The 26,430-nt window shown below is 44.5% G+C and overlaps 8 protein-coding genes across 8 annotated transcripts in view; 3 read left to right on the top strand and 5 right to left on the bottom strand.

Annotated features, from left to right (window-relative positions):
• LOC108158647 (pneumococcal serine-rich repeat protein) overlaps positions 1–7,899 on the bottom strand; it is a 75,521-nt gene extending 67,622 nt beyond the window's left edge. The window contains exons 1-2 of the mRNA XM_017291131.2: positions 7,738–7,899; positions 5,774–6,424 (exon numbers count right to left, since the gene is read on the bottom strand). The gene's annotated coding sequence lies outside the window, so the exon portion shown is untranslated. The remainder of the gene's footprint in view (positions 1–5,773; positions 6,425–7,737) is intronic.
• Positions 7,900–16,712: 8,813 nt separating this feature from the next.
• Positions 16,713–17,159, bottom strand: LOC108158311. Its single transcript, XM_017290551.2, has 2 exons — positions 17,049–17,159; positions 16,713–16,983 (listed from the first exon to the last, which is right to left on the bottom strand). Exons 1-2 carry the CDS (start codon positions 17,119–17,121, stop codon positions 16,838–16,840), a joined length of 219 nt encoding a protein of 72 aa, XP_017146040.1. The 5' UTR covers positions 17,122–17,159; the 3' UTR covers positions 16,713–16,837.
• Positions 17,160–18,260: 1,101 nt separating this feature from the next.
• Positions 18,261–18,756, bottom strand: LOC108160851 (immune-induced peptide 23). The gene is made up of 2 exons (XM_017295108.2): positions 18,647–18,756; positions 18,261–18,585 (listed from the first exon to the last, which is right to left on the bottom strand). The coding sequence occupies exons 1-2, from the start codon at positions 18,702–18,704 to the stop codon at positions 18,368–18,370; spliced, it is 276 nt and encodes a 91-aa protein (XP_017150597.1). The 5' UTR covers positions 18,705–18,756; the 3' UTR covers positions 18,261–18,367.
• Positions 18,757–18,868: 112 nt separating this feature from the next.
• LOC108160850 lies at positions 18,869–19,473 on the bottom strand. Its single transcript, XM_017295107.2, has 2 exons — positions 19,363–19,473; positions 18,869–19,309 (listed from the first exon to the last, which is right to left on the bottom strand). Exons 1-2 carry the CDS (start codon positions 19,418–19,420, stop codon positions 18,930–18,932), a joined length of 438 nt encoding a protein of 145 aa, XP_017150596.1. The 5' UTR covers positions 19,421–19,473; the 3' UTR covers positions 18,869–18,929.
• A 577-nt stretch (positions 19,474–20,050) lies between these two features.
• On the top strand, positions 20,051–20,413 carry LOC108160852 (immune-induced peptide 2). The gene is made up of 2 exons (XM_017295109.2): positions 20,051–20,194; positions 20,251–20,413. Exons 1-2 carry the CDS (start codon positions 20,137–20,139, stop codon positions 20,328–20,330), a joined length of 138 nt encoding a protein of 45 aa, XP_017150598.1. The 5' UTR covers positions 20,051–20,136; the 3' UTR covers positions 20,331–20,413.
• Positions 20,414–22,835: 2,422 nt separating this feature from the next.
• LOC108160853 (immune-induced peptide 3-like) lies at positions 22,836–23,194 on the top strand. The gene is made up of 2 exons (XM_017295111.2): positions 22,836–22,946; positions 23,019–23,194. Exons 1-2 carry the CDS (start codon positions 22,892–22,894, stop codon positions 23,084–23,086), a joined length of 123 nt encoding a protein of 40 aa, XP_017150600.1. The 5' UTR covers positions 22,836–22,891; the 3' UTR covers positions 23,087–23,194.
• Positions 23,195–23,920: 726 nt separating this feature from the next.
• Positions 23,921–24,316, top strand: LOC108158332. Its single transcript, XM_017290573.1, has 2 exons — positions 23,921–24,031; positions 24,102–24,316. The coding sequence occupies exons 1-2, from the start codon at positions 23,968–23,970 to the stop codon at positions 24,263–24,265; spliced, it is 228 nt and encodes a 75-aa protein (XP_017146062.1). The 5' UTR covers positions 23,921–23,967; the 3' UTR covers positions 24,266–24,316.
• A 783-nt stretch (positions 24,317–25,099) lies between these two features.
• LOC108158280 (immune-induced peptide 3-like) lies at positions 25,100–25,385 on the bottom strand. Its single transcript, XM_017290515.2, has 2 exons — positions 25,277–25,385; positions 25,100–25,213 (listed from the first exon to the last, which is right to left on the bottom strand). Exons 1-2 carry the CDS (start codon positions 25,326–25,328, stop codon positions 25,143–25,145), a joined length of 123 nt encoding a protein of 40 aa, XP_017146004.1. The 5' UTR covers positions 25,329–25,385; the 3' UTR covers positions 25,100–25,142.
• Between the last annotated feature and the right edge of the window lie 1,045 nt (positions 25,386–26,430).

Here is a 26,430-nt window from a genome sequence, read left to right as displayed (position 1 = left end):
CTCGACGGATGCCGTTTGTCAATCGCGGCTATCCATGGTTTATGGAATGCCCCCTCCCCTGCACCGCTGTCGATTGAAATGCAACTAATTTGTTCTGCCCCTCCTTCCTTGGTTCCTGATTGTTGTGCATAAATTACAATAATTATTTAATAGTTGAATAAATCAGAAAACTGATTCGCACTAGGGGATACCCATTACGCTCCAGTGGTTTGAGGGTATGGGGAAGCCCCGCCAAGCGATCCAACGAATATGCCCCTTGCCCTGTTGGATATTGGGTATCGAAGAACATCAGAATTCATCGACAAGTCGTCGCCGGACTGCCATATTAAGCAATTTTCTGATGGAGCCGTGATGGCCCACCCCTCTCCCCCTCCCCTCACGCAAATGGCCATAATAATCATATGGTTAATGACGATTAAACACGTTTAACTCCTATCCGATATATGTACAATGTACGATAATCACACAAATTACAGAAAAAAACAAAACAAAACAGCACCAAGAAAAAAAATTGCAGAAAATTCAACAATTTACCAAAAAAAAGAACCCCTTCCCCCCCTCCACAGTACGGCCCATGAAACATAAAATATATTTGTAATGAAAACCGAAAAAGTATCGTAAGAAAAAACAAATTAAATACAAATACACAAAGAGTACAAAAATAAACGTGCGGTACATAAAAAGCAAAAACACACACACAGGGAAAAATAATAATAATAATAATGGTTTAATCTTTTTACGACCAGACAGCAGCGGGGGGGTGGGTGTGCCCCCTAGCCACCGTACACGCTGAGATCTGTTTATTTTTGCCATCGGATGGAAAGGGTATACAAAGTGATAGAAGAACACCAGAAGCCAATTCCAAAGACTATGAGTAGGAATGAAATATGAATGGGTTGGGTTTAAGAGTCTGTCGATTAGGGTCAATGGTTTGTGGATCGCATTTCCCACCAAGTATCCTTTGGAAGCAAATGTAGTCCAAAAGGCAGGGCATTCTCTAGTCGATCATCCATCTGGCCGTGCGTAACACTCGACTGAAAGGTCGCTCTCTCTCTCTCTCTCTCTTGCCCTCGCCCTGTGCTTGATTATTTACATATATCAAGTCCCCAAGCCAGAGGTATCGAAGTCTTTGATACCCTTCATATTCGTCGTATATTCTGTGGTCCGTGGCCTACACCTGATGGAACCAGTAATACCCTCCGGGGCAGGGGAGAGTTTCATTTGCGTTGCGGGGAAGCCAAAGCCCACCAAATAAAGAATCATAAAAGATATCAAAATAAAAATGAAAGAGCGAGCAAAGAAGAGGAGGAGGATGGGGGGGGGGAGGCACGGTAGCATTGGGGACGGACACAGCAGGCGCTCTCATTCTTGTTGTTGTTGTTGGCTTGCAAATGCTTATCTGGTATTTAGAGAGACAGATAGAGAAACAGCAGGGAGCGGGGAGTGGGGAGTGGGGAGTGGGGAGCGGGTAGTGGGGAGGGAGAAGTCAAACAAACTCGCCAAAAACGGATAGCGGGAGGGGGAGAGAAGCACGCTTTTTGCTGGTGCTTGATGGACTTCCCCCCCCCCCCCCCTTAACCACCCGCAGCCGAAGAAGCACAGCCGCAAAGAGAAGCAAAAATAAATGTAAGCAAAAAACCGAAAAAAAAAAATAGAGGGAGAAAAACAGCAGACCCGACAAATCAGCCGCTAGGCAAATAAACAAAGTGAGTTTTGCGCGACTCACGAAATAAATAACCGCCGAAGCCAAAGCCAATGCCCGCCCGGACCCGGGCCCGGGCCCGATCCAAGAGATACATTTTTTTTTTGGGAATAGAATAGATTTTTGTCTTGGAAGGTGTTAGAGCAGAAGAATTTCATAAAATCCATTAGATCTCACAGATTATGAAATATATTAGGTAGGTACTACCCAAAATTATGACTATATCAAGTCACAAAATACTTATCCTACGACCTATCGGTATTTTTTTGGGGGGAAGAAGTATAACCTCTGTAATAGAAGCCTATGGACATAAGACTTTGCTACGAAGACAGAGTGAGAGAGATAGCTTGAGAGATAAAACTAGTGTAGCCGTAGCCAGACACGTCTTCCGGCTATCGGGACGAATAACGGAGAAAACACACAAAGCCAGTCAAAAGCGTAACAATCGATCATTTCTGCCGCAGCGCTGATCCCAGCTCAACTGGAAAGCCAAGCCATATATCTCTCTCGCTCTTTTTCGCTCGACTTTTCAACCTTTACTTGACGATCTTCAAGCTATCGTTATACATATTGTAAATCGATATATTATTATAGATGCTCGGATTATAGCTCCCTTTGCCGTATTACACATTATCTACTACTAATTTCCTTCCTCTTTTTAAATTAGTAATAGATACTTGCATACAATTCTCGTAGTTCCTCAAATATTAGTCTAATCTTTCCTGCATGTTGCGCTTTATGCAGCAGCGCCCCGCGGTCTGGCTGTCTCTCCTTCTGGCTGGAATATTTCGCACAAAATTCGAAATTTAGAGAGTATTACGATTCAGTACATAACAAAATGCCACGGAGACTGAGAAATGTAGATAGGATTTTTTGTTTTTTTCTGAAACGAATAATCTTTTCCAACTAAATTTAGATTATTTCGTACGCGTTTCGCTATTTTTGGCAGCAAAAAATGTTCGGTGCGGCGCGTGTAGCTGCAAAAATAAATACGAATAAAAACGAGTGGAGAGCAACAAAAAATGTCAACTCCGATAACACATAAACAACTCAAAAATCCCCACGGGTTTTTTGTTTCTGCTGGCTGTCCGTTGTTGTTGCTGTTGTTGTTGTGGGAATTCAAACTCGTTTATCAAATTGCAAGACACTTTCGAGTGCGGCACTCAATTAGCGGGCTATCTGTGCACCGCCAAGCCCCAAGAACACTTTGATTTGGACTTCATTTAAACGTTCAAAATGGGGCTGTCATGTTGAAAATTCATCATAGACAAATTCAATGAGAAAGAAGGTGAAATGACCATACAAGTCTTCAACTTTGGGTCGCTATATCTTCTGGGATATCTTCCCTCTATCGATACGTATAAAAAATCCTCCGAAAGGTCGTACAATTCATTCATTTTTGTAAATGTCGAGTGAAAATTTTAAATAAGGTTTTTTTTTTTTTACAAATTCTTTTTCCGGCCAAAGTACTTTCCAAAAGTGGAATTTTTTCACCCAGTGTATTTATATAATAACTATGAAATAATTATGCATTGACAGAGACATGTCCCTGAGGGGTTCGGGGGGAAGCCAATGAATTTCGGTAACTATATATATAAATATTTATTGTGATTATCGCCATCGTGATATTGTTATATTTACATTTTATAATTAATTTTATTTTTATTTATTCAGGTTTTGGCCCCGCCCCAACCGGCCGCCTCTCCTTCGGTAAGGATATCATTTAAATTGAGTTATTTGCACGAAAGTGGAATAAATACGATTGTGTGCATAAATTAAATAAAATTAAATTAAGGCTTGTTTAAGCGACACATTAAGTGTGGTTTTTTTTTATGAAGGTTTCTGTTGATTCCTCTGTATAAAATATCATTTATTCCCGTGTGGCAGGCAGGCAGCATAAATTAATTATCAAAAGCATTCATTTACACGGCTGACTGCCCGACAGACCAACCCACACAGATACAGATACAGATACAGGCCGTATCTCACAGATACACGACTGCCAGAACGAGTACCCACTGGAAGTCAAAGTCTCGGATTCGAAAACATCATCACAATCAATTTGCCTCGTTTCTCGTGATGGGAATTGAGTTTTGTGTTTTTCTCGTATCTTCCCCCCCCCCCCCCCCCACCGCCGCACCCCCCGCCCGCCTGGCTGGCCCACATTATCTAGTGAACGTGGAACGCTTTCGTGCCTCTGGTGCTTTTGTTTCTCTCCCCCCCCCACACTCTCCCCTCCCTGTGTGGCTTTGTTTTTGTGCCTCTGTTTGTTGCCGGTTGCCGCTGCTCCTCTACATGTGTTTAGCGTGTTCAGAAATTTGCTTTTTTAATGACGCTCTTGTTGATTGCCGGCTATTTGTTTTTGCCCCCCTCCTACCGTTCCTGCCTAGGCCCGTGCCCGTGCCCCATCCGTGGCTCCGCCGTTTCCCACTGAATGTGAAATCTGGTATTTGTGCAAATTTGATGCCATTTATTAATAGTCTGATGATAGTTTCTTTATTCATTCGGCTGCATTTCCCGTGAAACATAAATACGATTGAAATCCCCTTTTGATTATTTGAAAAGGGGCGGGTATACTTATTTCCCCCTGGCTGAAATTGAAATGGCAAACATGGAGCTCTCTCGCTGCTAATTTGCATGGCCGGACGACAGACAGACAGACAGACAGTCGGAGGCGTGGGCGTGGGCGGACGTGGGCCTGGTGGGAAGCGAGAATTTGTCACTGTCAGCCGTTTGCTATGAAAATTGAACAAATCAATTAGTTATAATCGTATCGGGTTGGGCACCCACACAGGGGTGGGGCTTCTCAGCACAGTAGCAGTGGCACCACCACATGCTACCAATTATGAGCTCTGCAATTATATTTGGATAATGTTTTGTCAGCCAATTCACACATTTTCCCGCGCTATCAAATAGTGGCCCCCCCCCCTCTTTGGCCGAAAAGGCAGCACAAACAGGCCAACTAGCGAATGCGCCAACTAAAACGAAAAGTCGGTTAACGTGGCTCTGGCCTGGTTGTGTCGCTTGCGGTTACAGTGGAACTCCCGGGACTGTGTGGTGGGGATCGGCTGTCGGTACTTGGACTTATGGCCCAGGTCCCACTGTGTCTGGCCAGAGTCTGGCTGCTGCTATCGCATATTGCTTGTTGCCGTTGCTTTTGCTTTTGCCACAGCCAGAGCGCAGTGTGACAAATTATTGTGTACGAATGTCTGTGGAGTACATCTGGGGATATGCACAGCGCCAATCGCTGTTGCTCCCGGTGCTAATGACCGTAACTAAGTTGGCGTCACGATTGTGCCCGCCACTGGAAACACTGGTCTGGTCCACTGTTGCCCCTCCACGGCGTTGCTGTTGCAGAGCCCAGATCGGGCTGAAATATTTTTGCCTAATAGACGCTTAATTGTGCCTCGGTGTGTGCATGTATCTATGTATATCTGTATCTGTACCCCCCATAGGTGTGTGCATTTATGACTTGAACAGTTGTTTAAATAAACATTTTTGGCATGTTTACAGTGGAACTGCACTAAAATGTTTATCCAATCGAAAGCATATCCGTCGGATACACTTGGGAAGGCTGCTAACCAAAGGCAAAGAGAGAGAGAGAGAGAGAGAGAGTACCGTTTTTTGCTATTCCCTCGTTCCACTTCCATCAATAAATCTCCAAAATGGACCATTCTCAATTCGGTAATCGCTCAGCAAAACAATAAAAACTTCATTTAATTGCAAATCGGCATAAATTGAAACACCTTAATTGGCATTAGCTTGGAAAATGCGTGTATCTGTGTGTTTGTGTGTGTGTTTGTGTGGAAAGAGTACGGACATGCGGCGGCAGTAAGTGGCGTGCGGCAATTAATCAAACTGGAAATAATTCACTATCTTTCTCGCTCTCTCTCTATCTCTCGCTCTGTGTATCTCTGTGAGCTAGCCATCTCCCTCACACCACAGAGTCAGAGTCAGAGCCAGTTTAAGACAGACTGGGGACAGACTTGTACAATAAATTGACTGCAAAAATATACATGTACGCGAATATATGTATGTATTTATATGTAGACAGATCTAGAGGATGCTCACCTTTTTATAAATCCAAAATAATAGCAATTTCTGCTCTTGATATGCTCGTTCCTTTCTCATAGACAGCATCCAGTTGATTGAACGTACGTGGGGGAGAGGTTGATGATGATGAGGAGGGGGTGGTGTTGGGCAGGTGATGAAGAGCTGTGTGGCGAGGCGAGGTGCGAACGAGGACTCTGGCAGCTTGCTGGCCTGTTCGCTCTCCTCCTCTTAGGTGAGTGTGAGTGTGAGTGAGTGGGGGAGAGAGAGTGTGCGAGAGGGCGTAATAATCCACAAAAGAAACGCCAGGCACACACACACACACTTACACTTACACACACACACACAGACGCACACACAGGGGCGCTCGCTTGCTCGCCCAGGAAGACGGAAAATGTAAATCCACAAAATTTTCCTCCGTTTCGAGTTTGCTGCTGGCTTGCTTGGCTTTGCCGAAAAGCAATCTCAAGAATTATTCTCCATTTATGTAAGCGGGGGCCAGAACGAGACAGCCAAACTCTTTGGCTCTTTGTGCGGCCTTTTTTCTTTCTCGTTCTGCCGTTGCTGAATTTCCTTCGTGTTTTTTTTTACTTCTTTGACACTTTTTTTCATTCCTTTTGCGACAAATGTTTGAACTTTTTTTTATGAGGTTTGTTGTTGTTTTTCTTATTTCTGTACAAAAATACGAGAAAACGGCACATTGAGTAAGCGGGATGGGAAGAGGGAGAGAGAGACAGCGACGCGTGTCCAAGCTCTATTGCCTGCTCCGGAGAACAGAAGCTGCTTCACACACACACCCGTACGTACGTATGCATGCATACATATATGAATGTGTGTATGTGGGCATGGGTATGGGTATCGAGTCGGTGAACAGAGCTTGGGGCTCAAAAAAAATTCACGGGGGAGTTGTATGACAAAGCGACCGAACGAACGAACGACCGACAGACCAACCAACCGACCGACCGACAGAGCGACGAACCGACGACAGCCCAGCGCTTCACCTTGCACACGCGCCCGCGCAGACGTCACAATCAGAAATTAGTGAGAGCGGTGAAACGACGAGTTCGGCAGCGGAGCGACGAACGTTTGTCGGCGTTCTTTTACCGCAATGTTTGTGCGAAACATAAAAAAAAATCTCTTGCACACATACATATAAATACACATATATATATATATATATGTATGCACATGCGCCGCATTTACAAGCACTGACACAGCCCCCGCTACTGACTATGAGAGAGAGAGAGAGAGAGAGAGAGAGAGAGAGAGAGAAACGACAGGCACACTCACACACACACACATAGGCAAGTTTGGGGCCAAGCTGTATAGTAATTTTATTCCGGTACTATTCCGACTGATGGAGCTTCTGCTTCTTGCTGCCAGCAGCAACATATTGCCAGTGCCACATTCTCGTTCCTCTTCCTTTTTTTACTACTATTGTGGCGGCTTTGGCTTACACTACTTTTTACACCAGTGTTGGTGCATAGTATTTTTTCTTTTCGGCTGCTACCAGATGATGATGATGAGCCAAGGCAATGAATGCGATGATTACGCTGCTCTTTTCATACCCATGAACATACACACGCACGCACACGCTCCAACACAAACACACACTCATACCAGTCAGACCCCAAGTGGGTAATTTGTTTTATGAGTAGCGGCAAATAGCACTTGTGTATGATTGTCGCTGTTGTTGCTGCTGCTTCTTGTGAATGACAGACGGCAACGAGTAATAATTTTTAATGCGTTTTTGGCATTTCTACGCCGCTTGAGTTAATTGCTGAAACCGCGACGCAACTACGTCAAACACACGCACGCACACGTACACACACATGCATATTGATCGCTCACGATCGAGAAAGAGAGGATGGGAGAGAGCAATAACACTTTTTGTAGTTGCTGCTTTAAAATAAATTGTATTGAATGCACAAGTAAAACACATTTCCATCGAGATGGCTCGGTGATAATTGAACGATTTTACATACTTATTTGCACTGGGTAAATCTTTTGTTTTAGCACGCAAATTATGGGAACAAAATGTTGAGTTGTAGGTGTTTTTCCACACAATTTTGTATGTTTCTCATAGCATTTCACAGTTCGCGACAGCGTTAACCGTTGCTGTCGGCACGAAGCGAAGAAGAAAACAAACGCGCATAAATTGAGAGGCGAGAGTGGCCTGGCAACGAACAGGGTTTCCAACACATACACATACTCAGTCGTCCGCACACAAAGGCATTCCCATGCATATACACAACTCAGCTTCGCTCTCTGAGCGAATGTTTTTAAATGGCGGCTTTTTTCTTCTCTCTGCGCAGTTGCACCAGGGTATAATAATAGCAAGGTCCCTCTCTCTCACAGATGCAGGCAACTGAGGCCTCTTATGACACTAACAGAGAATGCTTTCTTGCTTGCCTCTCCTTATTACGGTTGTACCTTGCTTTCGTGACGCCATATTGCGCAGTTATGTATGTTCATCTCTTTCCAATTTGTTTACAGTGCCGTCGTGTGGTCTCACTTGTCGGCGTTGCTGCTGCTTCTTCCTCTTTCCACAAACTTTTTATTGCCTTCTCTGTTGTAGTTGTAGTTGCTGTTTTTGGGCCTCTGCAAATTGTTTTTGGTGGGGTCCTCTCGTTGTCAATGTGCGTGCGGGATTGATTACTGATTGGCATGTCGTTTGCCCATAGCTGGTGGTGGTGGTTGCTCCTCTTGTTTCCCTGCTTCTCCTTGTCGGTTGTTTTAGGCAGCTTTTTACCTTCTCCAAAACACACACAAACACACACACACACAGGCGGAAGGAGCCTTCCTTCCTGATGGTTGCTGGGGCGGGTAGGCGGTATATAATGACATAATGAGATTTATTAGGCGCAAAATAAAGCCATAATGTTCCATTTGACCTTTGTATAACTTTGACACTGGTAATTTTTGCTTTCCTGTGGATACGCCGGGCAGAGCTTATTATTTCGATGACACGACAAACGAGTCATTCAAGTAAAAGGCAAATAACTGGTATCCCTTTGGGTGTCCTCTCCAGGAGGGATCACGGGAAAAAACGACAGGGAATTTCAAATTCTTAACATTTGGCGCCCACCTCTTCCCACTACCGATATATATTCGGTGCATACTTTTGGGCTGCTCGCGTAAATAATTACCCCACCGTGTAAAATACGTGTAACTCTGAATTCCCTTTAAAAGTCCGGACGAAGCGGAACCTTTTTGGTAGCAGATCCGGCCCTGTTCCGGCTTGTTCGTCCCTGGCTGCCCCTCAACTTTGTCGAAAACTTGCAGGAGTATATCCCAAGCCCTTCGGAGGTGTTTGCTAGCTATTTCTCCATCGACATTTGTGCACGCTCCTTCCATTTTATTGCTTTGATTTTGATTTCTAGTTGGATTTGACTACTCCCTCACACAGATACACACAGACACACATTTCAGGCATTCGGGGAATTGATATCCTTGTGCGCTTTTTGCCAAAGTTCAGATATTTTTCATTTTATTGCTTACACACAAACATACTTAGGAGGGGTGGGGGGGTTTGGGAATACCCATGTCCTGCACCCAGGGGGGGGCTTGGGCAAATAGCATTTGTCAGGACTGGCAATATTTCATTCCGGGATGGACCGCTGCCACTGGATGCCCTCGGCTTATGGCCAAAGGACCCCGAAAGGCCTCTCAAATCCCGGCTATGCTGCTGTGTGTGTGTGAGTGCGTGTCCTGTCAAAATGAAAATAGTCCCCCAGGAGGCACATGAATTTGGTTTTGCCCAAAAATCTTTTACATCGATTGAGCTGTCGACCCGAGAGGGCAGCCCGGCACTCAAAATTATGCAATTATGTGCGTTAAAAAGTGTGCAAATAAATAGAATACGAATGCTAATGAAGTTATTATTATTTTATGCGCCATTTAAGCAACACGGAGCCTGGGGGAGCCCACACCAGACACCCGGAGAAAGTCAGGACCCCACCCGAGGGGACACACAACATGAATAATAAACGGCAGATTCGACGACTAGCAAATGGACAAATATTTGTGCCAACATATTGCCATCCAGGACTCGGCTTATGGGGCCTTGGCTGGTCATTCGTACTGATCGAAAATGGGGGAAAATGAAAAGCGTTTCCCCAGTTGTCAGCTCCGTTGGCTGCGATTTTGACAGTTCCCATATCCATTTCCCCGCTCAGCCGCCGCCGCCGCCGCCGCCGCCACGCTTGTTGCAAAATATGATTTCATTGTGCTCAAATTGAATTAAATTTTTGGGGAATGTGACGGGGAAGCCAGGACCCAAGCCGCAGCTGCCGTGCGACTGTCTCTCCGTCGCTCTGTCTGCTCTGGCGCTGTTTTCCTTTCGGTAGCTTTCGAAACGGAAGCGGATATTTTCAACGCGCCATTGTTATTTTTTGAGTGCGGGAAATTGTTCGTCTCATCTCGCATCCCCATTTCCCCCCCCTCTCCCCGTGGCAACATGCCGAACCAAAGCAAACGAAGCGAGAGGCCGAACCAAACGTCGCCCTTTTTGCTGGCGCTATTCTGCCTCTGCCTCTGCCTCTGCTTCTGCCTCTGTCTCTGTCTCTGTCGGTCTGTACGTGTCTGTTTGTGTGTGTGAGACTCTCATCCGCTTCATGCTTATCATTGTGTTGGTCTTCATCGTCCTACTGCTTCTCCGCCCCCTTGTCGACAGCTTTGTTTGTGTTGTAAATATAATTTTACGACTCTGCCTCTGTCAGACTCGACTCCGGCTCTCTGCTGCTCCTGCTTCTCCTGCTTCTCCTGCTTCGCCTGCTTCTCCTGCTGCTGTTGTTCTGTCAGTCATTGCGTCAGTCTGTCGCTTGTTCTTCGTCCTTTGGGCGGGCCCCCCCGCTTCCACTTTCCTCCACCCTGCCACTCTGCCACCCGCCCCCACTCTCTGTTTCCCGTTTGCCCTTCATCAACTGTAGCTGCTTTTTGTCTGTCGCTTTTTCTCCCCCACTTAACATTTTATTAAGCAAAAATGCTTGTGCCGTAAAATGTGCGCTTACATGTTGCCGCCCACGCTTCCAGGCCCCTTGCGCCACCGCTTCGAGCCGCACGCACCCTTCGAGCCGCACCCTCACCCTCACCCTGCCACTTGTACTTCCACTTCCACTCTCACTCCCCCTCCCAATGCCACTCACCCTTAACCGTGCCCTTGGGCTGCTCTGCCGCAGTCCTTGTCGTCATTTTCATTTCCTGTGGTCGTATTTATGCTTTTTATTTGAATTGATTTTATTTCGCTGCCTTTTCCGTGTGGCGTGAGCCAGCTTATCCTTGTGCTTGTATCTTTATCTTTGTATCTGTGTATCTGTGTGCGTTGCGCAGTTAATACGTTGATTTCATTTTCATTTTTATGGCCCCCTTGGCCACTTTAATGATGATGTTAATGTTAATGCCATGATTATGATGAGTTTGTTCAAAACTGAACCCAGCTTCACGGCTGTCGCACTGACTACAAATTTAACCCTATGGGTGCATTACTAAATGCGTTTAGATGGAAAGTATATGTGTGGTTACTTTTGGAAGGAAATTGGTTCGCATTGTGGAGTTTGAGACCAAATAATATCAGAACAGAGAGATTTCAATCATAAATTCATGTTAAAGGTAAACGATGTTGTTTTTGTTGTTTAGGGGCAGATTTAAATAGAAGTTGGTGCTGTTATATCGTGTGGTGTATAGGCCTTCAGCTATGTGCTACATTCGACTTATCGTTGATCGGTATCGATATGTGGATGGGGCGGGGCCGAAATAAGAACACAATATTATTTAGTTTTATATTAATATTTGTTTAACAGCTTGTCAAATATTTGGTAGATCTACGTTCTATTCATATCTAGACTCTGAATCAAGAGAGAGAGGGAGAGCGCCATATACAAGAGTAGAAACACACCAAATGTTGCCCGACTATGCTCTCAACATTTTGGTGAGTTTGATCGCTGTTGCTTTTGTTGGCACATATACATGTTGATAACGTTAGGGGGAAGCTGGGAAGTCATTGGTACTGATATTTTCGGTTATAATCATAATTATGTGTGATTGTTCTCGTTAGTAAGGAGGGAACTCACTGGCTGAGAGAGAGAGAGAGATTCCAACGAGATTTTATCCCATGGTTGTACTTTCACCAGGAATAGTAACTACTACAAAGTGGCAGATTGGCAGCAGTAAGTCCTGCTCATTCTAGGCTCCAATTAATATAGCCACATCTGCTGTCCAAACTGGCTAACTTATCAGTTAACGGCGGAGGGCAGCACGTTAATGGCCTGGCATACGCTTGGGATCGACAATTACATGGCACAAAAAAAAAACCGCAAATGGATGTGGACGGAGCATGGAACCTGGAACTTGCCACATCATGGCGGGCTTACGGCCAGCAGAGCGAGACTAATTTTGATGGCGTGAGAGAGCAGCAGGGGGAGGGGATGATGGCACCACTTAATGTCGAAAGGAGCAGGGACAGGCAGCGATGTCTGCGTGACAGACGACTCAGGACTCACGGATTCACGGACTCACGGACTCGTGATTGAGAGGTTCTGTGTCCCGCACAGAGATCCCCCTAAAAACTATCAAAGTTAATGGTACTTGAGCGGGAAAAGTTTTTGCCAGTTTTGCATTGTTTTATAATCAACTTGCACATAATTTATATGCATAAAAGTTACTCCTTAAGCAACTGTCTCTCCTAGCTTTCCTTTTTCCGCTCTCTTCTCTCTCTCTCTCAGTCTATTTATCTGACAAAAGGGAGCCGCAATGAGCAGAGGTTAACCGAGACACACCCACACACACACACACACACACTGAGAGCTAAAACTAATCTCAACAAATTATCTTTCTAGCATTCAGAGTTTGTCCGTTGCCTACATTCTGGGTTGGTTGGTTTTTCCTTTTTATTTTTGTGCCAGCGACGGAGAGCAAAGAGAAAGTTTCGAGTGTGGATGGCGGTGCGCTGCTGCTGGTGCCTGGACTGTGTGCAGAAAGTTGATGCGATTATGATTTTCAATTTCCAGCAGTCAACGCCGAGAAGCGAGAATAGACATAAAGTCCTGCTGCTCCAGGGATAGGACAAGACAGGACAGGACAGGACAGAACAGGACGGAACGGAACGGGACAGAGCAAACACAACCGCAGGGCAGAAGGAAGAACTATAGCAAATATGATAGATGGATAATGTTGAGTGAGCGACGGAGAAGGAGAAGCAACGTCTGCTTGCGGCGGCCAACAATAAATTGAGTTTTGCGAGTCCGAGTCCGAGTCTGAGTCCGAGTCAAGCCGATGCTGAAGCTGAAGCTGCCGAAAGGCGGCAGCTGTTCCACTACCAAACAGTAGCGACAAATCCTCAGCACAGTTATAACATTTACCGTTTGCCAGCAAACTGCCAGCAGCAGTATTAGGAGTGGAGTGAAACTCGCAAGAGAGCGGGCGTGAGAGGGAGAAACCAACCGAACTGTGTACGTAATACGTATGCAAGCGAGAGGCACTGGCGATGCACAGTGGTCCACGGAATGACAGGATTGAAACAGCTTAATTTGCACAGTGGGTGTCGATGCTGTTTGATTGTTTCGTACTCTACTTTGGTAGCCCGTAAGTTATTTATTATTTATTTCGACCTTTCTCTGGAGTAACTACAGCACATATCCTTTCAATTGACAGCAGGAATGAGTTTCTTTATGCCATGCATTGTACTTCATATTGTGTTATATTTATTTGTATAACATTTCCGCTTTCTGGCTTTTCTGTATTCTGCTGTGGTCCTTTCCACTGAGCTTAAAGTCCTTTCAAAACTTTGGTGCAGAAAATACCCAAATAAAAAACATTTTGTTCACATATTTGATTTGATTTATACAAAAATTGCACACTTTATGCATGTGTGTGTGTTCCGTGGACGGGTCTCCAGTCCAGGTCTGGCTCTGGCTCTGGCGCTGGCACCGTATCCTCGTTTGCCCCGTTTATTTTTCATTCCTGTTCAAATTATATTGTTGACCATCAACAACGTGGCCCTCCCCCCCCCATCCCATCGACCAGTCCCAGAGGCAGGGCCTCGTTTTTGGTTGTGTCGTGTGTAGCCATTCGTCGTTGATTTTTTCCCCCCAGTTTGTTTGACTGACAGCAACACCAGCAACATACCAGCAGATCCAGCCCAGTTTCCAGCCTTTGTGGTTCCCCAAGCCCCAAACCGACCCGACCCGAGCCGTTGCCGGTCCGGCCAGAATCCTTCCTCTCCCTGCGTGTGCAGCCCCGCGGCGGCATCAACATTAACGCGCTTCGCTGCCGCTCACCCCATAATCCTTTCAATTTTTAAACCATTTTTTATTTCAACCTTTTTTTGTGTCGGACTGCTCCCTGCCCCTGTACCTGTGCCCCTCCTACAATGGGTAGACCTTTTCATGGAGTCGTTCCTCGACCCTTGGCGCAAATATTTATGAAATAAATACGTTCGCATTCCGTGTGCTCCTTTGATTGACGCCCGTTGACGCTGTCCGACGACCCTGAGGAGGCAGGGCCAACGCCAGAGCCATCCTAAATCACCCTGGAGCTCATCCAGTCACCCGGCATCAATCGCCTAACGACAATGACATGTTTATCCAGGCGGCATACCAAGCCGATCATTTACACCTTTGGATCTCTCCCATTCGCAATTCCATCAATTACAGCATTTAATCAACTCGGTTTCCCCAGCCAGCAGCAGGGGCCACCTTCATCTGGACCTGTCGATGCCCCATACAGGGGCAGACACTGGCAGAAATAGTCTACTAATAACTTTCCTTTAAGATAAGTAGCAAAAAATTGTACACATGTCATTTTTATCAGTGTAGAGTGACGGTATACCAACATATACTCTTTGTTCGAGCTCATCCATCCATACTTGAGCGCCTTTTCTCCAAGTGTAGCAGCAACCACAGCAGAATCGAACGATGCTTGGCCCTGATGCAGATACAGAGGCAGAGACAGAGGCAGAGACAGAGGCAGAGGCAGAGGCAGCTGGTCAGGTAATTACGTAAATGAAATCAGAATCGAGGTAAGCTGCATAATGCAGTCGTCGGAAGGGGGGGGGGCAGGAAAATTGAATGACCAGTTGATCTGGGAGGAGGAGGAGGTGGAGGTGGGGCTGGAGCTGGGACTGTGGGTTGTGTGTGGCCCGAGGGTGTGGCTTGCCAATTGTTTTCCTGTGGGCCTCTCTGTTGTGCTGGCCACCAGGACATGTGGCCGCCGGCCAGCACTCGATGCGGCTGTGCGAGTGTGATGGAAGATGGAACGGATATTTCGGGTTCGATTGTATAATCGGTTCACAGTCATCTGTTCCAAGAGAAGTTTAGCCCCGAGGGGTCATAATTGCAATGACAATTCCAGCACAGAGAAGGGAATACGTTCATTTCTCATCTCCCAGTCATTGCTTTGGCATGAAAGCTCTTTAGTAACGTTTCGTCCTGTCGTCTTGAAAAGAGTTCAAGATGAAAATAAAAAGCGGAAATGCAAAAAATGGCAACAAATTGCAAGCCACTTTCATTCCTGGTAGGAAGCCGCTGGGTGCACGAGGGAAGGTCTGTATAATGCGATTGAAATGCCGATGGGTAAGAGGGTAAGGGTAAACATTTTTTTTGTGCAACTGTGCGAATGCGCAATGTGACGTACAGCAGACGAAATGAAATGAATTTAATTATGAAAAATCGCATCGCCCTCGATGGAGTACTTAAAAAATCCAATAAATCATGCGACATCACAACCAAGAGTGGAATTAATCAAATTTTTGTCAGAAGTTTCCACTCGAATCCACTGAATCGAAAGGCAAATAATAAAGAAATGAACAAAAGGTAGAGCCGATGACAAATCTATCAAGTGTCTGCAATGATAATTTTTTGTTCTGCTTTATTTGCTGAGTCTTTCCTCCCTCCCCACGTGAGTCGCGCTCTCTGCAATCTCCACCCAAAGCAAACCCAATTTCCGCCAAAGAAATCAATGGCGCGACACGCTGGCAGGGGCGGGGTAGCCTGGCTGCCTGGGGCGGCCTTTCAACTGTCGGGCGAATAAAAATCAAATTTAAAACGTTAAGAAACTCGTCCTTCGACCCAGGCTCCGGCTCCGGCTTCGGCCCCGGCTCCAGGACTGTGTCCGGATCTGGCTCTGGCCAACGACAAGAACAAACGACAAGAAGTTACCAGGGAACAGAGAACAAAAGGGACGATGGGGGTTGCTTTGGGGGTGCGATGGCACACAACTAAATGTCGCAATTTTACGAGTCAATATAAAGGTGCCTGGGGAGTCATTTACAGGAGCACAGCGGTTTGCCTTTCGTTGGGTTTTTCTTGGTAATAAAATTGTTGGCAAAGAACACAGGGACGTGGCTCGACAGAGAAGCCAACCGCCAACGAAAGGAAAATGAAAAACACGTGTACGGGTTGGCCACCGGCTGAGGGGGAGGCATGGTCTGGATAAAGCCAAATATGATGGCAATTTTTATGCGTTTTGCTGAAATATGTGTTCTACCTATGAGGCATGAGCTGGGCTCTAGCCCGGAATGATTTACGAGCCAAGCTTGAGTTTAATGACAAATTTACGAGAGCATTTTGGCATGTCCAATAAAATATTATTAATATTGAACAGTGAAGACACGCTCAGGTGAACCAGCACCGATTGAGAGCTAGGGCACGGGCCCTTTTTGGCTACAGATATCAAATATTTTATATCAAGCTCTCTATATACTCACTCTGATACTCTCACTGATATATCACCCTCTTCTTACCCACAGCCCTTACTCACCATCGTATAGGAAGACGCTCCCGCGCGCTCTCATTTTCTCGTCCATTTCGATCATCTCTGAGCAAGTGTCTCTCTCTCTCTCTCGCTTAGACGAGTACAGCAACGGGATATACAGACGACAAGCGCAACCGTTGACCGAGGAGTTGGAAGTAAAAGAAGAAGAGAACTGCAAGAGCAATAGAGATAATAAGCTGTGCAAAAATCGTTGGCTGAACTTGAAAACCATTTCAGGTACATTTATTAACTTATCACAAGGCTTACACACAGAGTGCTGAGGAATCAGACAAGCTCCACTACTAAAATACACTCTTATATGGATGTATATCTATCCTAACCCCTGTAGGTGGTTTTGCTCTTCAATTTTATTGATAACTGTGCCGTGTTTTTGGTGGCACGGAGCGTACAGCCATTGCAGTTGCCGTGAACAATGATATCGCCATTTCTGACGGTAATTTTGGGTATTTTCAAAGTACTGCCTGCAATGGATCAAACGGTTATCAGAGGACTCTTCAAATAAAAGCCAGCCACTAGCACTACTTACGTGCATCGCCCCCACTGACCAGGAGGGAGAGGAGCGCCAACAGCGAGACGACCAACAACGGCATAAACTTCATTGCAACGAGAAATAAGATGACAGACTGACGGAGACTTGCCCCTGACTGAACTTTTTATATAGCTCAATCATATTTGCATGGCTGAGTAACGCAAGAACAGAAAAAAAAACCTAGAATTTATTGAAATCTGTGGATTTTCCCAACCGAGACAGTGAAAAAAATAAATCCCCCATGTGACTTGATAACCTATCCAGTAATGAGGCTGTTATGAAGCTTTAAAGCTGTTCTTTAAAACTTTCGGAAAGTACTATACTTGGGAATGTGATGAAAGTAAAAGACTTTGCTATATTTATAGATCTGCTTTTAAAGAATACAGAAAAAACCCTCAGACCGAGCTAAAAGACGCTGAGGTTTCAATTCTCAAGAGTTCATGCTGTTCGACTGTGGAATCAGCTCCGAAATGATAAGAAAGAACACCTTATCGACACCCACAAACACAAGAATAATAAAATCAATAAATAATAATTATAAATTGATAATATGAAAAATCAAGGCAGAAGCAATGCACTCGTAGGCAGTGGGTGTGTCTTCCATCCAGATGCAAAAAAGAAAGGCATTCCAGAATGAAGACCTATGAATATTCCCTATGAATATATGTACATTTTAAAGCACTAAATGCATAGAAAAACCCTGAAGTGGCAATATTTTCACTAAGATTTAAATATTTAAGGAAATATTAAAATTCAAGTGTTTTCACTTGTTTTATGTTTTGATGAAATGTGGGAAGTATCAAAAAGACTTTTTAATACATTTATAAAATGGTACTCTATTTAATTTCAGTATGTTTGTATTTAAAACCGGAATATTTAATTTAAAAATGGGTAATTTCCTTGCACTATGCCATTTTTCTCTCAGTGTAGAATATAAATAATATCTCAGAAATTATAGACAACCGCTGGTTCCGTTCCTTCCCCAATTTTAGATACCCTGCCGTTCATAGCAGGAGATTGAAGAGAGTGATTTCTCCGATTGAAGCGTAATATATACGATATAGTACTAATCGAAAGGTGAGTCCTAACGAGTGCACTCATTTGGAGCTCATTTGGAGCTTACGCCGGAAGCCTTCCATGGCTGTATCTTTTCCATCTATCAAATAATTCCGATCCAATTTTTCAACTCCAATCTAATTTTGAATATCGTTTCATTGGTGTTCTATATTTTCCCTTAACGGAATGCTCCTTTATTGATGTCACACGGTTACGAGTACATTAGATGGGGCCTTGGGCCGTTCATTTATAGGCCAAACTCAAAACTCGTTGGGGACATCGAAGTCCTTATAGTCCCAGCCACTGGCAGTACCTTCTGCTGTGGATCCAACAGCACCTGGAGTGGCATCAGGGGAGTTGATGTAGACGGTGCCCTGTCCTGGCTTGCCCGATTCGTAGGCCTTGCCTCCGACTACCACAGTCTCGGCGACGGGGGGACTGCAATCCTTGCAGCTTCCGTTGATGACCACGGTTCCAGCTGGGATTAGAGACAAAGGGATGTGAAGGGGCTAGGAAGGGACCCCCGCTCGTCGGCTTACCTGAGGCCAGGCAGACCAGAACAGCGCCAATAGCAAAGGCAAGGCTTAGATGCATCATTCTCGATCTGTGTGCAGGCGAAATGTAGTCGGAACACGGCAAAGCAGATCGCTTTTAAACATTCTCAACAGCTTCGAGTCGAGACTGGGAAAATGCCCCCAAACCAGTTAGATTTACAGGTAATTCTTTGAAATGAGTTTTCCACGAAGCTCACAGCTATCGAGCTTTGATTAATTTATTTAGATCAACTTTTAGGTCGTCGCCCCAGCACCGCGGTGCACCGGTTCAACCCCGAATGTTGCAACCGACGCAGTCGTCGTTGCGCACAACGGTTCCCGGATAGCCCCGAGAGTCAATGGTAGTCACTCGGCCGTTTCCGCCCCCAGCTCCACCCAGATTGATGTACTGGCCACGAGGCTCCCACTGGCGTCTGTGGCGCCTTCCTATGTGCTGGGATCCGCCAGCCGACTGTTGCAATGTCCAGTCACCAGCCGAATCGTCGTCATCCTCATCTGATGCTTGGTGGCGTCGCCCCGAAGTGGTCTTTGGCTTGGGCTTGGCCGTCGTCTGACGTCCTTGTGCTCGGGGTGGTGTCTTATGGGTGGTGCTTGTCGTACGGCCATCGTTACAGTCTTTGCACTCGCCCTTGATGGTCACTTTGCCAGCTGCAGAGTGAAAGATATTAGATGCGTCTAGTGGCCAGCGAACGGAAACTGACCTTGGACAAAGGCCAACGTGGCCAAGAGCAAAACGGCCAAGAGCGTTAAATACTTCATAATGCGCGTGTGCAGTTGGCTAGAGCACTGTCCGCCCTGCCAGACACGTTTCTTTTATACCCGTCCCGATCGACAGAACGATCCGTAATCTTTCTATAATAAATGCATCAAATAATCGTATATAAGACGAAGTAAATGCTTGCTTACTAGAACTGGAAAACGTACATATGTAGATAGATATTTTCTAGACAAAGCTGAACTGTTAATGACTTTTGCTCACTGAGATTACGAAATCTCAATCGCAAATCAACTAGGAAACATATGTGTTTGAAATCCGAATACTAACCCTAAAGCCAAGTCCATCAATCCAACAGCAGCAGAGATTCTATAAGATGGGTATGTGGGCTCTTTTTGATAAGAAATCGCACTAGAATTCCCACTTGGGCTTCGATGAAGACATCGCTTGCAATATTTATTTTCGTCCCTATAGGCGCTGTGCGCTGGAAAATCCAGAATCAAATACGCAACAAAATAATAATATTATCGGCCTGAGCGACGAGCGGTGTTTTCCCAAGACCGCCTGGGTCTGGGGTTATCTGAAAGCCCACTGCACCTGAACCGAGTCGAGCCGAGTGGGGCGTATTCGATCCGACGCTAAGCTGACTATATAAGATCGCTGCCGACTGGCCGAGAGCATCAGTTGAGGCACTCGCCCAGAACCAGAACAAGTCTAGAGCAGATCCAGAAACAGAACCCAAACCAAAACCAGCATCAACATGAAGTTCTTCTCAGTTGTCACCGTCTTTGTGCTCGGTCTGCTCGCCCTGGCCAATGGTGAGTTAAGCGCCTGATAAGCGCCTCAATATTTACTATAATTTACGATTTTCCAGCTGTTCCCCTGTCGCCCGATCCCGGCAATGTGGTCATCAACGGCGACTGCAAGTACTGCAATGTCCATGGAGGAAAGTAGGGGCCTGCCGCCCTTGCCCCGAATATCGACCGAAGGCCATACATAGATACAAAATAAACATACCTCAAACTTAATACACCATATTTATGCTACCACTTTCTCTAAATGAAACCTAGAACTTAGAACCAACGCAACAGTAAACAAATATAAAACCTTAAATGAATCAATACACAATTGTCGTTCAAAGTTATTTCCTCACTCTGCATTCCGCATTTAACCCAGGAAGACACTTAAATACCCTTGCAGAGGGTGTTATAATGTTGTCCACAAAGGAGTAACTCCACCTCCATTAGACATCTCCATCTAGGACTAATGGGTCGGTACTAGTTTAGTTTAATGGAGCTTACAGAGGCGGTATACGACTAAAGAACATCTAAAGTACGATTGCTCTACTCGTATAGTGTTTATTGGTTTGAATCTGTTGCATTTCAGATTTTTCTGTAACAAGCTGCAAAAAAATACCCTTTCTTCTCGGAAAAACTCTCTGTTATAAATACTTTGATTTGCATAACATCTAGCAAGACTTGACCCAAAAAAATATACGATTGTCTGTAATTTGATATGCACCCAATTGTACACAGAGACACACAACCAGTCCTGACATTGGGACACTATAGTGGTCCCTGGTACTCATTTTTATACCCGATACTCAAAATGAGTATTGGGGTATATTAGATTTGTGGTAAAAGTGGATGTGTGTAACGTCCAGAAGGAATCGTTTCCGACCCCATAAAGTATATATATTCTTGATCAGCATCAATAGCCGAGTCGATTTAGCCCTGTCTGTCTGTCCGTCTGTCCGTCCGTCCGTCCGTCCGTCCGTCCGTCCGTCCCCTTCAGCGCCTAGTGCTCAAAGACTATAAGAGCTAGAGCAACGATGTTTTGGATCCAGACTTCTGTGATATGTCACTGCTACAAAAATATTTCAAAACTTCGCCCCGCCCACTTCCGCCCCCACAAAGGACGAAAATCTGAGGCATCCACAATTTTAAAGATATGAGAAAACCAAAAACGTAGAATTGTAGAGAATGACCATATCTTTAAGACTGCGGAATCTGAATTGGATCGTATTATTATTATAGCCAGCATCAAGAAAACAATTTCATTTTTTCTCGCCCTGTCTCTCTCTAACCCACACGTAGCATAGGCGGCTTTGCTTAGAGTAAAACATTAGCGCCTAGATCTCAGAGACTATAAAAGCTAGAGCAACCAAATTTGGTATCCACACTCCTGTGATATCGGACCTTGACCGTTTCGTGTCCAAATTTCGCCACACCCCCTTCCGCCCCCGCAAAGGACGAAAATCTGGGGCATCCACAAATCTCAGAGACTATTAAGGCTAGAGTAACCAAATTTGGTATCCGCACTTCTGTTAGATCTCACTATAAAACGTATATCTCAGAATTTCGCCCCACCCCCTTCCGCCCCCACAAAAAACGAAAATCTGTTGCATCCACAATATTGCACATTCGAGAAAACTAAAAACGCAGAATCATAGATAATGACCATATCTATCAGATTGCTGAATCTGGATCAGATCAGATCATTTTTATAGCCAATAGGAACAAATCAATTTGCAGTGGCTACGCAGCCACCGACGTCACGCTCAGACTGATTTTCTGTCTCTCTCTTTTTCGTGTCGTTTAATATTAGCGGCGTCTGCCGGAGGAGAGCCATACTGACTTAGTATCGGGTATAACTGTAGAGTTGCGGTGTCCGCAGCAACTCACAACGTTCCCCCTCGTTAATACATAAATATATGCACATATATATGTATCTAACTTGTACAATATCTTCCTCTTCCGTCTATCCTCTTGCCACCTTAAACCATATTCCATTCCACACTGCCTGTTGCACTTCTCTCTCTCTCTCTCTCTATATATTCGGCGAAACTATTTAAATTATACTCTCAGATTTGAATATCTCTTGTTTTGCCCCCTAGAACATTTCAGGTTATTGATTTAGTCGCATTTACAATATACTTTTGGAATTTTTAAAACATATTCCTGCATTCCGTTTATTCTCTATTTATTTCCATGCCACAACGTCCGTTACAGCTCTCTCTGTCTCTTTCTTTTTAGCGCTTAACATAGAGAAATTCTAAAAATTTCACTTTGAAACTTGTATATCGCTTGTTTTGATTTACACTCAATTTAAACGTTTATTAATTCATCAGAATTGAACCTACTAAAGTTGGTATTTAGCTTGTGGAACAAGTCGTTTTACTGGGAAAACAAAATCAGGTTTGCGATCTCGGTTCAGTTCAGCACGTGAATCGAATCTAGCCCCTGGCCGTACGAGTACTTGTTTACGCTCAATTTCATTGAGACGTCGCACTGCACTTGGGGAATTTGTCTGGGTTGTCCGAGTCGGGGTGATGTGGTTCTCGGAAATTCCCAGTGGATGCGATGCCTTTTCCCAAGCCAGCCACTGATAAGCCACTGATTCGGTGCAGGCTCCAGCCCCAGCTCTGGGGGCTCTGGGGGTATAAAAGCTTTGCTATACCTGGCGTTCGGCATCAGTTGCCTGCCTGCCGTGCACCAAATCTTCACTAATCCACAATGAAATTCCTTTCGCTTGCCTTTGTCCTGGGCCTGATGGCGGCTCTGGCTAACGGTGAGTTGAGACAAAAATATATAAAAGTGTATTTAAATTTAATTAAATTATAATATTTCTCTGTGTGTGTAGCCACGCCACTGAACCCCGGAAATGTCATCATCAACGGCGACTGCCGCACGTGCAATGTGAGGGCTTAAGGTAGTCGCAGTCGGAGGGATTGGACGACGGAACACAACACACCGCCACATAATATAATGTCTTAAGCCTTAAACTGAATTTCTAAACGAATAAAAAATATTTTAAAATGAAATCGTATCTATACTATTATTATTATTTGATGAGGGAAAGTTTTTGTAGTTGGTTTTTAGTTGTGGTTAGAACTTTTTCAATACAATTAACTAGTAACATATTCAGCTATTCCATTTTAATACACTGTGTGTGTTTATACCCCAACCTCGAAAATAATATAGGGGTATATTAGGTTTGTGCAGAAAATGGCTGTGTGTAACGCTCAGAAGGAAGCGTATTGGACTGAATAAAGTATATATATACTACAATGACCAGTTGATAGAGCCAGGTCTGTCTGTCCGTCTTGCTTGACGCTTAGTTCTCAGAGACTATTAGAGCTACAGCAACTATCTAGACTCCTGTGATATCACACTGAACCACAAGGAACTAAAATCTGTGGCATCCACAATTTTGAAGATACGAAAAAACAATATATAGCATGTCTAGCAGACTGCAAAATCTGGATCAGATCGAATTATTGTAATAGCCAGAAGGAACAGATCAATGTGCAGTGTCTATCTCTCACACACTCTTCGTCGTGAATGTGTGTGCCCTCTGACGGAGGAGAGCCATACTGACTGAGTATAAATGTAGCGTCGCGGCCGTGGCAGCGACTCACAACGTTTCTAGGGAACTTTCTTTATATATGTACATATGTACGATTAATACATAGATGTACATATGTATTCGCTTGAATATAGATCAATACTATAGTCAGTTTCAATATAAAAGAACAAGGCATTCGTCTGTTTGGAAACAGATTCCGTTCAAGCCCAGCCCCGAACCGAGCATGAAATCGATCGGACTTGCCTCAGCAGTGCTGCTTCTTTGCTGCCTTCTGGCTGTGGTTAACGGTAATTGATATTCCAGTGGGTGACGTGACATCTCTATTAAGAGGAAACAACTCTCTTTGTCTAATTGCAGCCACGCCCGGCAAGGTGTATATCAATGGGAAGTGCATTGATTGCAATCGACCAGATGGCGACGAGTCCATCGTTATTCCCGTGGAACCCCGTTCAGGGGCAATGTCGTACGCCCTTACTTCTGGAGCCATGGTATTTGGAGTACTATATCATCTTTGCAGCTAGTTAAATGTCTAATAAAATTAATATATAAATAAAGTTTCCATTGTAAAAAGATTTTGGGTGGAAAATAATTGACTGGGAGATACAGCTCTCAAAGCCTTTTTGAGCCCTTTCTGGTATTCTGGGATACCTTGTTGGAAAGCATTGGAAACCTGAAGAAATCCTACTAAATTTAGGATTAATTACAAATAGTAGTGTTTTTTGAGAAAATGGCCCAACGAAACCCAACCCAACCAAGTAATACTCATATTATCCTTTCGAATTCCAACCAACAATTGTTCACTGATAAACGAGGGTATACCCCAAGATGCTGGTATATTTCGTATGTACTTATGGAATGTATGCATTTACATATGTCCAGCAGAAATGCTGATAATAAAGGCTGATAGCCTTGCAGTACTGCCCAAAAATGACCAATTGAGATGGTCTCTATCTGACATGGTTTGCGGTTCAGGGACAGGGGGGATACAGATGAACGTATTACGAGGTTCTTCTCTATTTGCTTTAAAGTAGTACGTACAGCGGCTTATCTATTGGAAAAGTTCATTTCGTGGGGTATTTCCCAATCCGATTTGACTTTGCCCGCCATACAAGTAAACGTATGGCTATCTATGATCGTCGTTGGGTTTTGCCAACACATTTTTGGTGTCTACCTCAACCAAATTCTGGCCTTAGTAATCCTTAACTTGGAATCTTTTTCTATTTCCACAGCAACCCCGCTGACGTCTGATACCACTATAATACATGGACCTTGGTGGAAGCAAACGGGAAGAAGCTGTTGGTGATGCACTGGATGCAGACTGGCCAAAAGAATAGCTAAATAAACTGCACCAGAAATGTATTTTGTTTGTTTTATTTTATTTTTTTCATGATTCACGACTTAATCGCCTCGTATGTTGCAAACTTTGCAGTCGCCGTTGATGATCACGTTGCCGGGACTCAGGGGGTTGGCTAGACATAGAAAAGAAATCCTTGCTTAGTACGGGAATCCTCAGTACGGGGCCTCCCACTCACCGCTAGCCAGGGCCAAAAGGCCCAGAACGAAGGCAATCGACAGCCACTTCATGTTGTAATTGATTCCGGTGCTACTTGGCGGCAACTAATCTGACGTTCGGCGCGAACAGGTCTCTTTTATAACCTCATCTGGCGCTACCAATCAACAGTGAAATGCGCAATTTTCATATTATATACACATGTAAATATGTAGCTAGTACTATCTGGGTATATTGAAATGCATTATGTACTTGATTTCCATGTGCTGTGCCTGAGGCCATTGCTGATAGCTTCACTGCGTCTTGATTTGATTCGGGTTACACGTATATTTGAATATTCGCAGGCGATGAACTCGGAATGATCTTTTGAGCACTTGTCAAATATATATAGCGATGCATCTGATACACTGTGCTGCAAATAATGGGCAGAAAACGTTCCGTTTTCATTTCTGAATCGAGCATTTACATCCGCTTCGTCTCGCATTCGGCTATCCGCTTATCCGAAATTGCTGATTGGTCCACATTGGTATGTCTCATTGGGAAAAGTGCTGCTACCTATAATTGAGACACCATCAGAATCATTGAATGGCTCATTGCACGGATCTAGATTCAAATCTGTTCTTAAAGACCATTAGCTGATTCAATGCCTGATTCTAAATAGTACTACGGCAAATGGTTTGCCGGGTGATTATGTGTATATGTTACATATACGTAGGTTTATTGTTTGTACTCCCTTAAATACCGGAATTTTAGTACTCATCAACCAAGCTCTAAGCTTCTAAGGCTCCGTAAAACGGCAGCTTAAAATGGGTTCTCCCCCTTTCAAAAATAAACAAAAACTATTTACGAAAGTTTAGTTCGTTAAACTTTAAAAACTACTGGGAGGACTCTAAGAGCCCAAATTGAACTGGTTCAATTACGTCTGTGTAAGTGCTGTGGCAGGAGTATGTGTAAGTTCCGCCGCAGAAGGTACTCGTAAATGGACGTGTCTGCGGTCGAATTAACTTTTCCGGCAAAAGTTCCTGTCCGTCCGTATGAGTTGGCTCACATTGTTGGCAATTAAGCGAATGATTCAAAAAAAGAGCAGACAGCCAGGAGGCCGAAGCCTGATACTCTATCTTTGTATACGATATATTTCGATGCTTCTCAGAAATATATGTTGTGATAGTCTGAACT

Source organism: Drosophila miranda, chromosome 3 (assembly GCF_003369915.1).
Source record: "Drosophila miranda strain MSH22 chromosome 3, D.miranda_PacBio2.1, whole genome shotgun sequence".
Classification (NCBI taxonomy): domain Eukaryota; kingdom Metazoa; phylum Arthropoda; class Insecta; order Diptera; family Drosophilidae; genus Drosophila; species Drosophila miranda.
This window is presented reverse-complemented; position numbering and strand designations above follow the sequence as displayed.

What these genes read in the sequence shown, in the direction of transcription:
- LOC108158311 (XM_017290551.2), bottom strand. Translation starts at nt 17,121, where the DNA reads ATGAAGTTTATGCCGTTGTTGGTCGTCTCGCTGTTGGCGCTCCTCTCC. An exon ending in GGTCAGTGGGGGCGATGCAC is followed by an intron (nt 16,984 to 17,048) that starts GTAAGTAGTGCT and finishes GATCCATTGCAG; the next exon opens with GCAGTACTTTGAAAATACCC.
- LOC108160851 (XM_017295108.2), bottom strand. Translation starts at nt 18,704, where the DNA reads ATGATGCATCTAAGCCTTGCCTTTGCTATTGGCGCTGTTCTGGTCTGC. An exon ending in TCTGGTCTGCCTGGCCTCAG is followed by an intron (nt 18,586 to 18,646) that starts GTAAGCCGACGA and finishes CTCTAATCCCAG; the next exon opens with CTGGAACCGTGGTCATCAAC.
- LOC108160850 (XM_017295107.2), bottom strand. Translation starts at nt 19,420, where the DNA reads ATGAAGTATTTAACGCTCTTGGCCGTTTTGCTCTTGGCCACGTTGGCC. An exon ending in CACGTTGGCCTTTGTCCAAG is followed by an intron (nt 19,310 to 19,362) that starts GTCAGTTTCCGT and finishes TTCACTCTGCAG; the next exon opens with CTGGCAAAGTGACCATCAAG.
- LOC108160852 (XM_017295109.2), top strand. Translation starts at nt 20,137, where the DNA reads ATGAAGTTCTTCTCAGTTGTCACCGTCTTTGTGCTCGGTCTGCTCGCC. An exon ending in TCTGCTCGCCCTGGCCAATG is followed by an intron (nt 20,195 to 20,250) that starts GTGAGTTAAGCG and finishes ACGATTTTCCAG; the next exon opens with CTGTTCCCCTGTCGCCCGAT.
- LOC108160853 (XM_017295111.2), top strand. Translation starts at nt 22,892, where the DNA reads ATGAAATTCCTTTCGCTTGCCTTTGTCCTGGGCCTGATGGCGGCTCTG. An exon ending in GATGGCGGCTCTGGCTAACG is followed by an intron (nt 22,947 to 23,018) that starts GTGAGTTGAGAC and finishes CTGTGTGTGTAG; the next exon opens with CCACGCCACTGAACCCCGGA.
- LOC108158332 (XM_017290573.1), top strand. Translation starts at nt 23,968, where the DNA reads ATGAAATCGATCGGACTTGCCTCAGCAGTGCTGCTTCTTTGCTGCCTT. An exon ending in CCTTCTGGCTGTGGTTAACG is followed by an intron (nt 24,032 to 24,101) that starts GTAATTGATATT and finishes GTCTAATTGCAG; the next exon opens with CCACGCCCGGCAAGGTGTAT.
- LOC108158280 (XM_017290515.2), bottom strand. Translation starts at nt 25,328, where the DNA reads ATGAAGTGGCTGTCGATTGCCTTCGTTCTGGGCCTTTTGGCCCTGGCT. An exon ending in CCTTTTGGCCCTGGCTAGCG is followed by an intron (nt 25,214 to 25,276) that starts GTGAGTGGGAGG and finishes TTCTATGTCTAG; the next exon opens with CCAACCCCCTGAGTCCCGGC.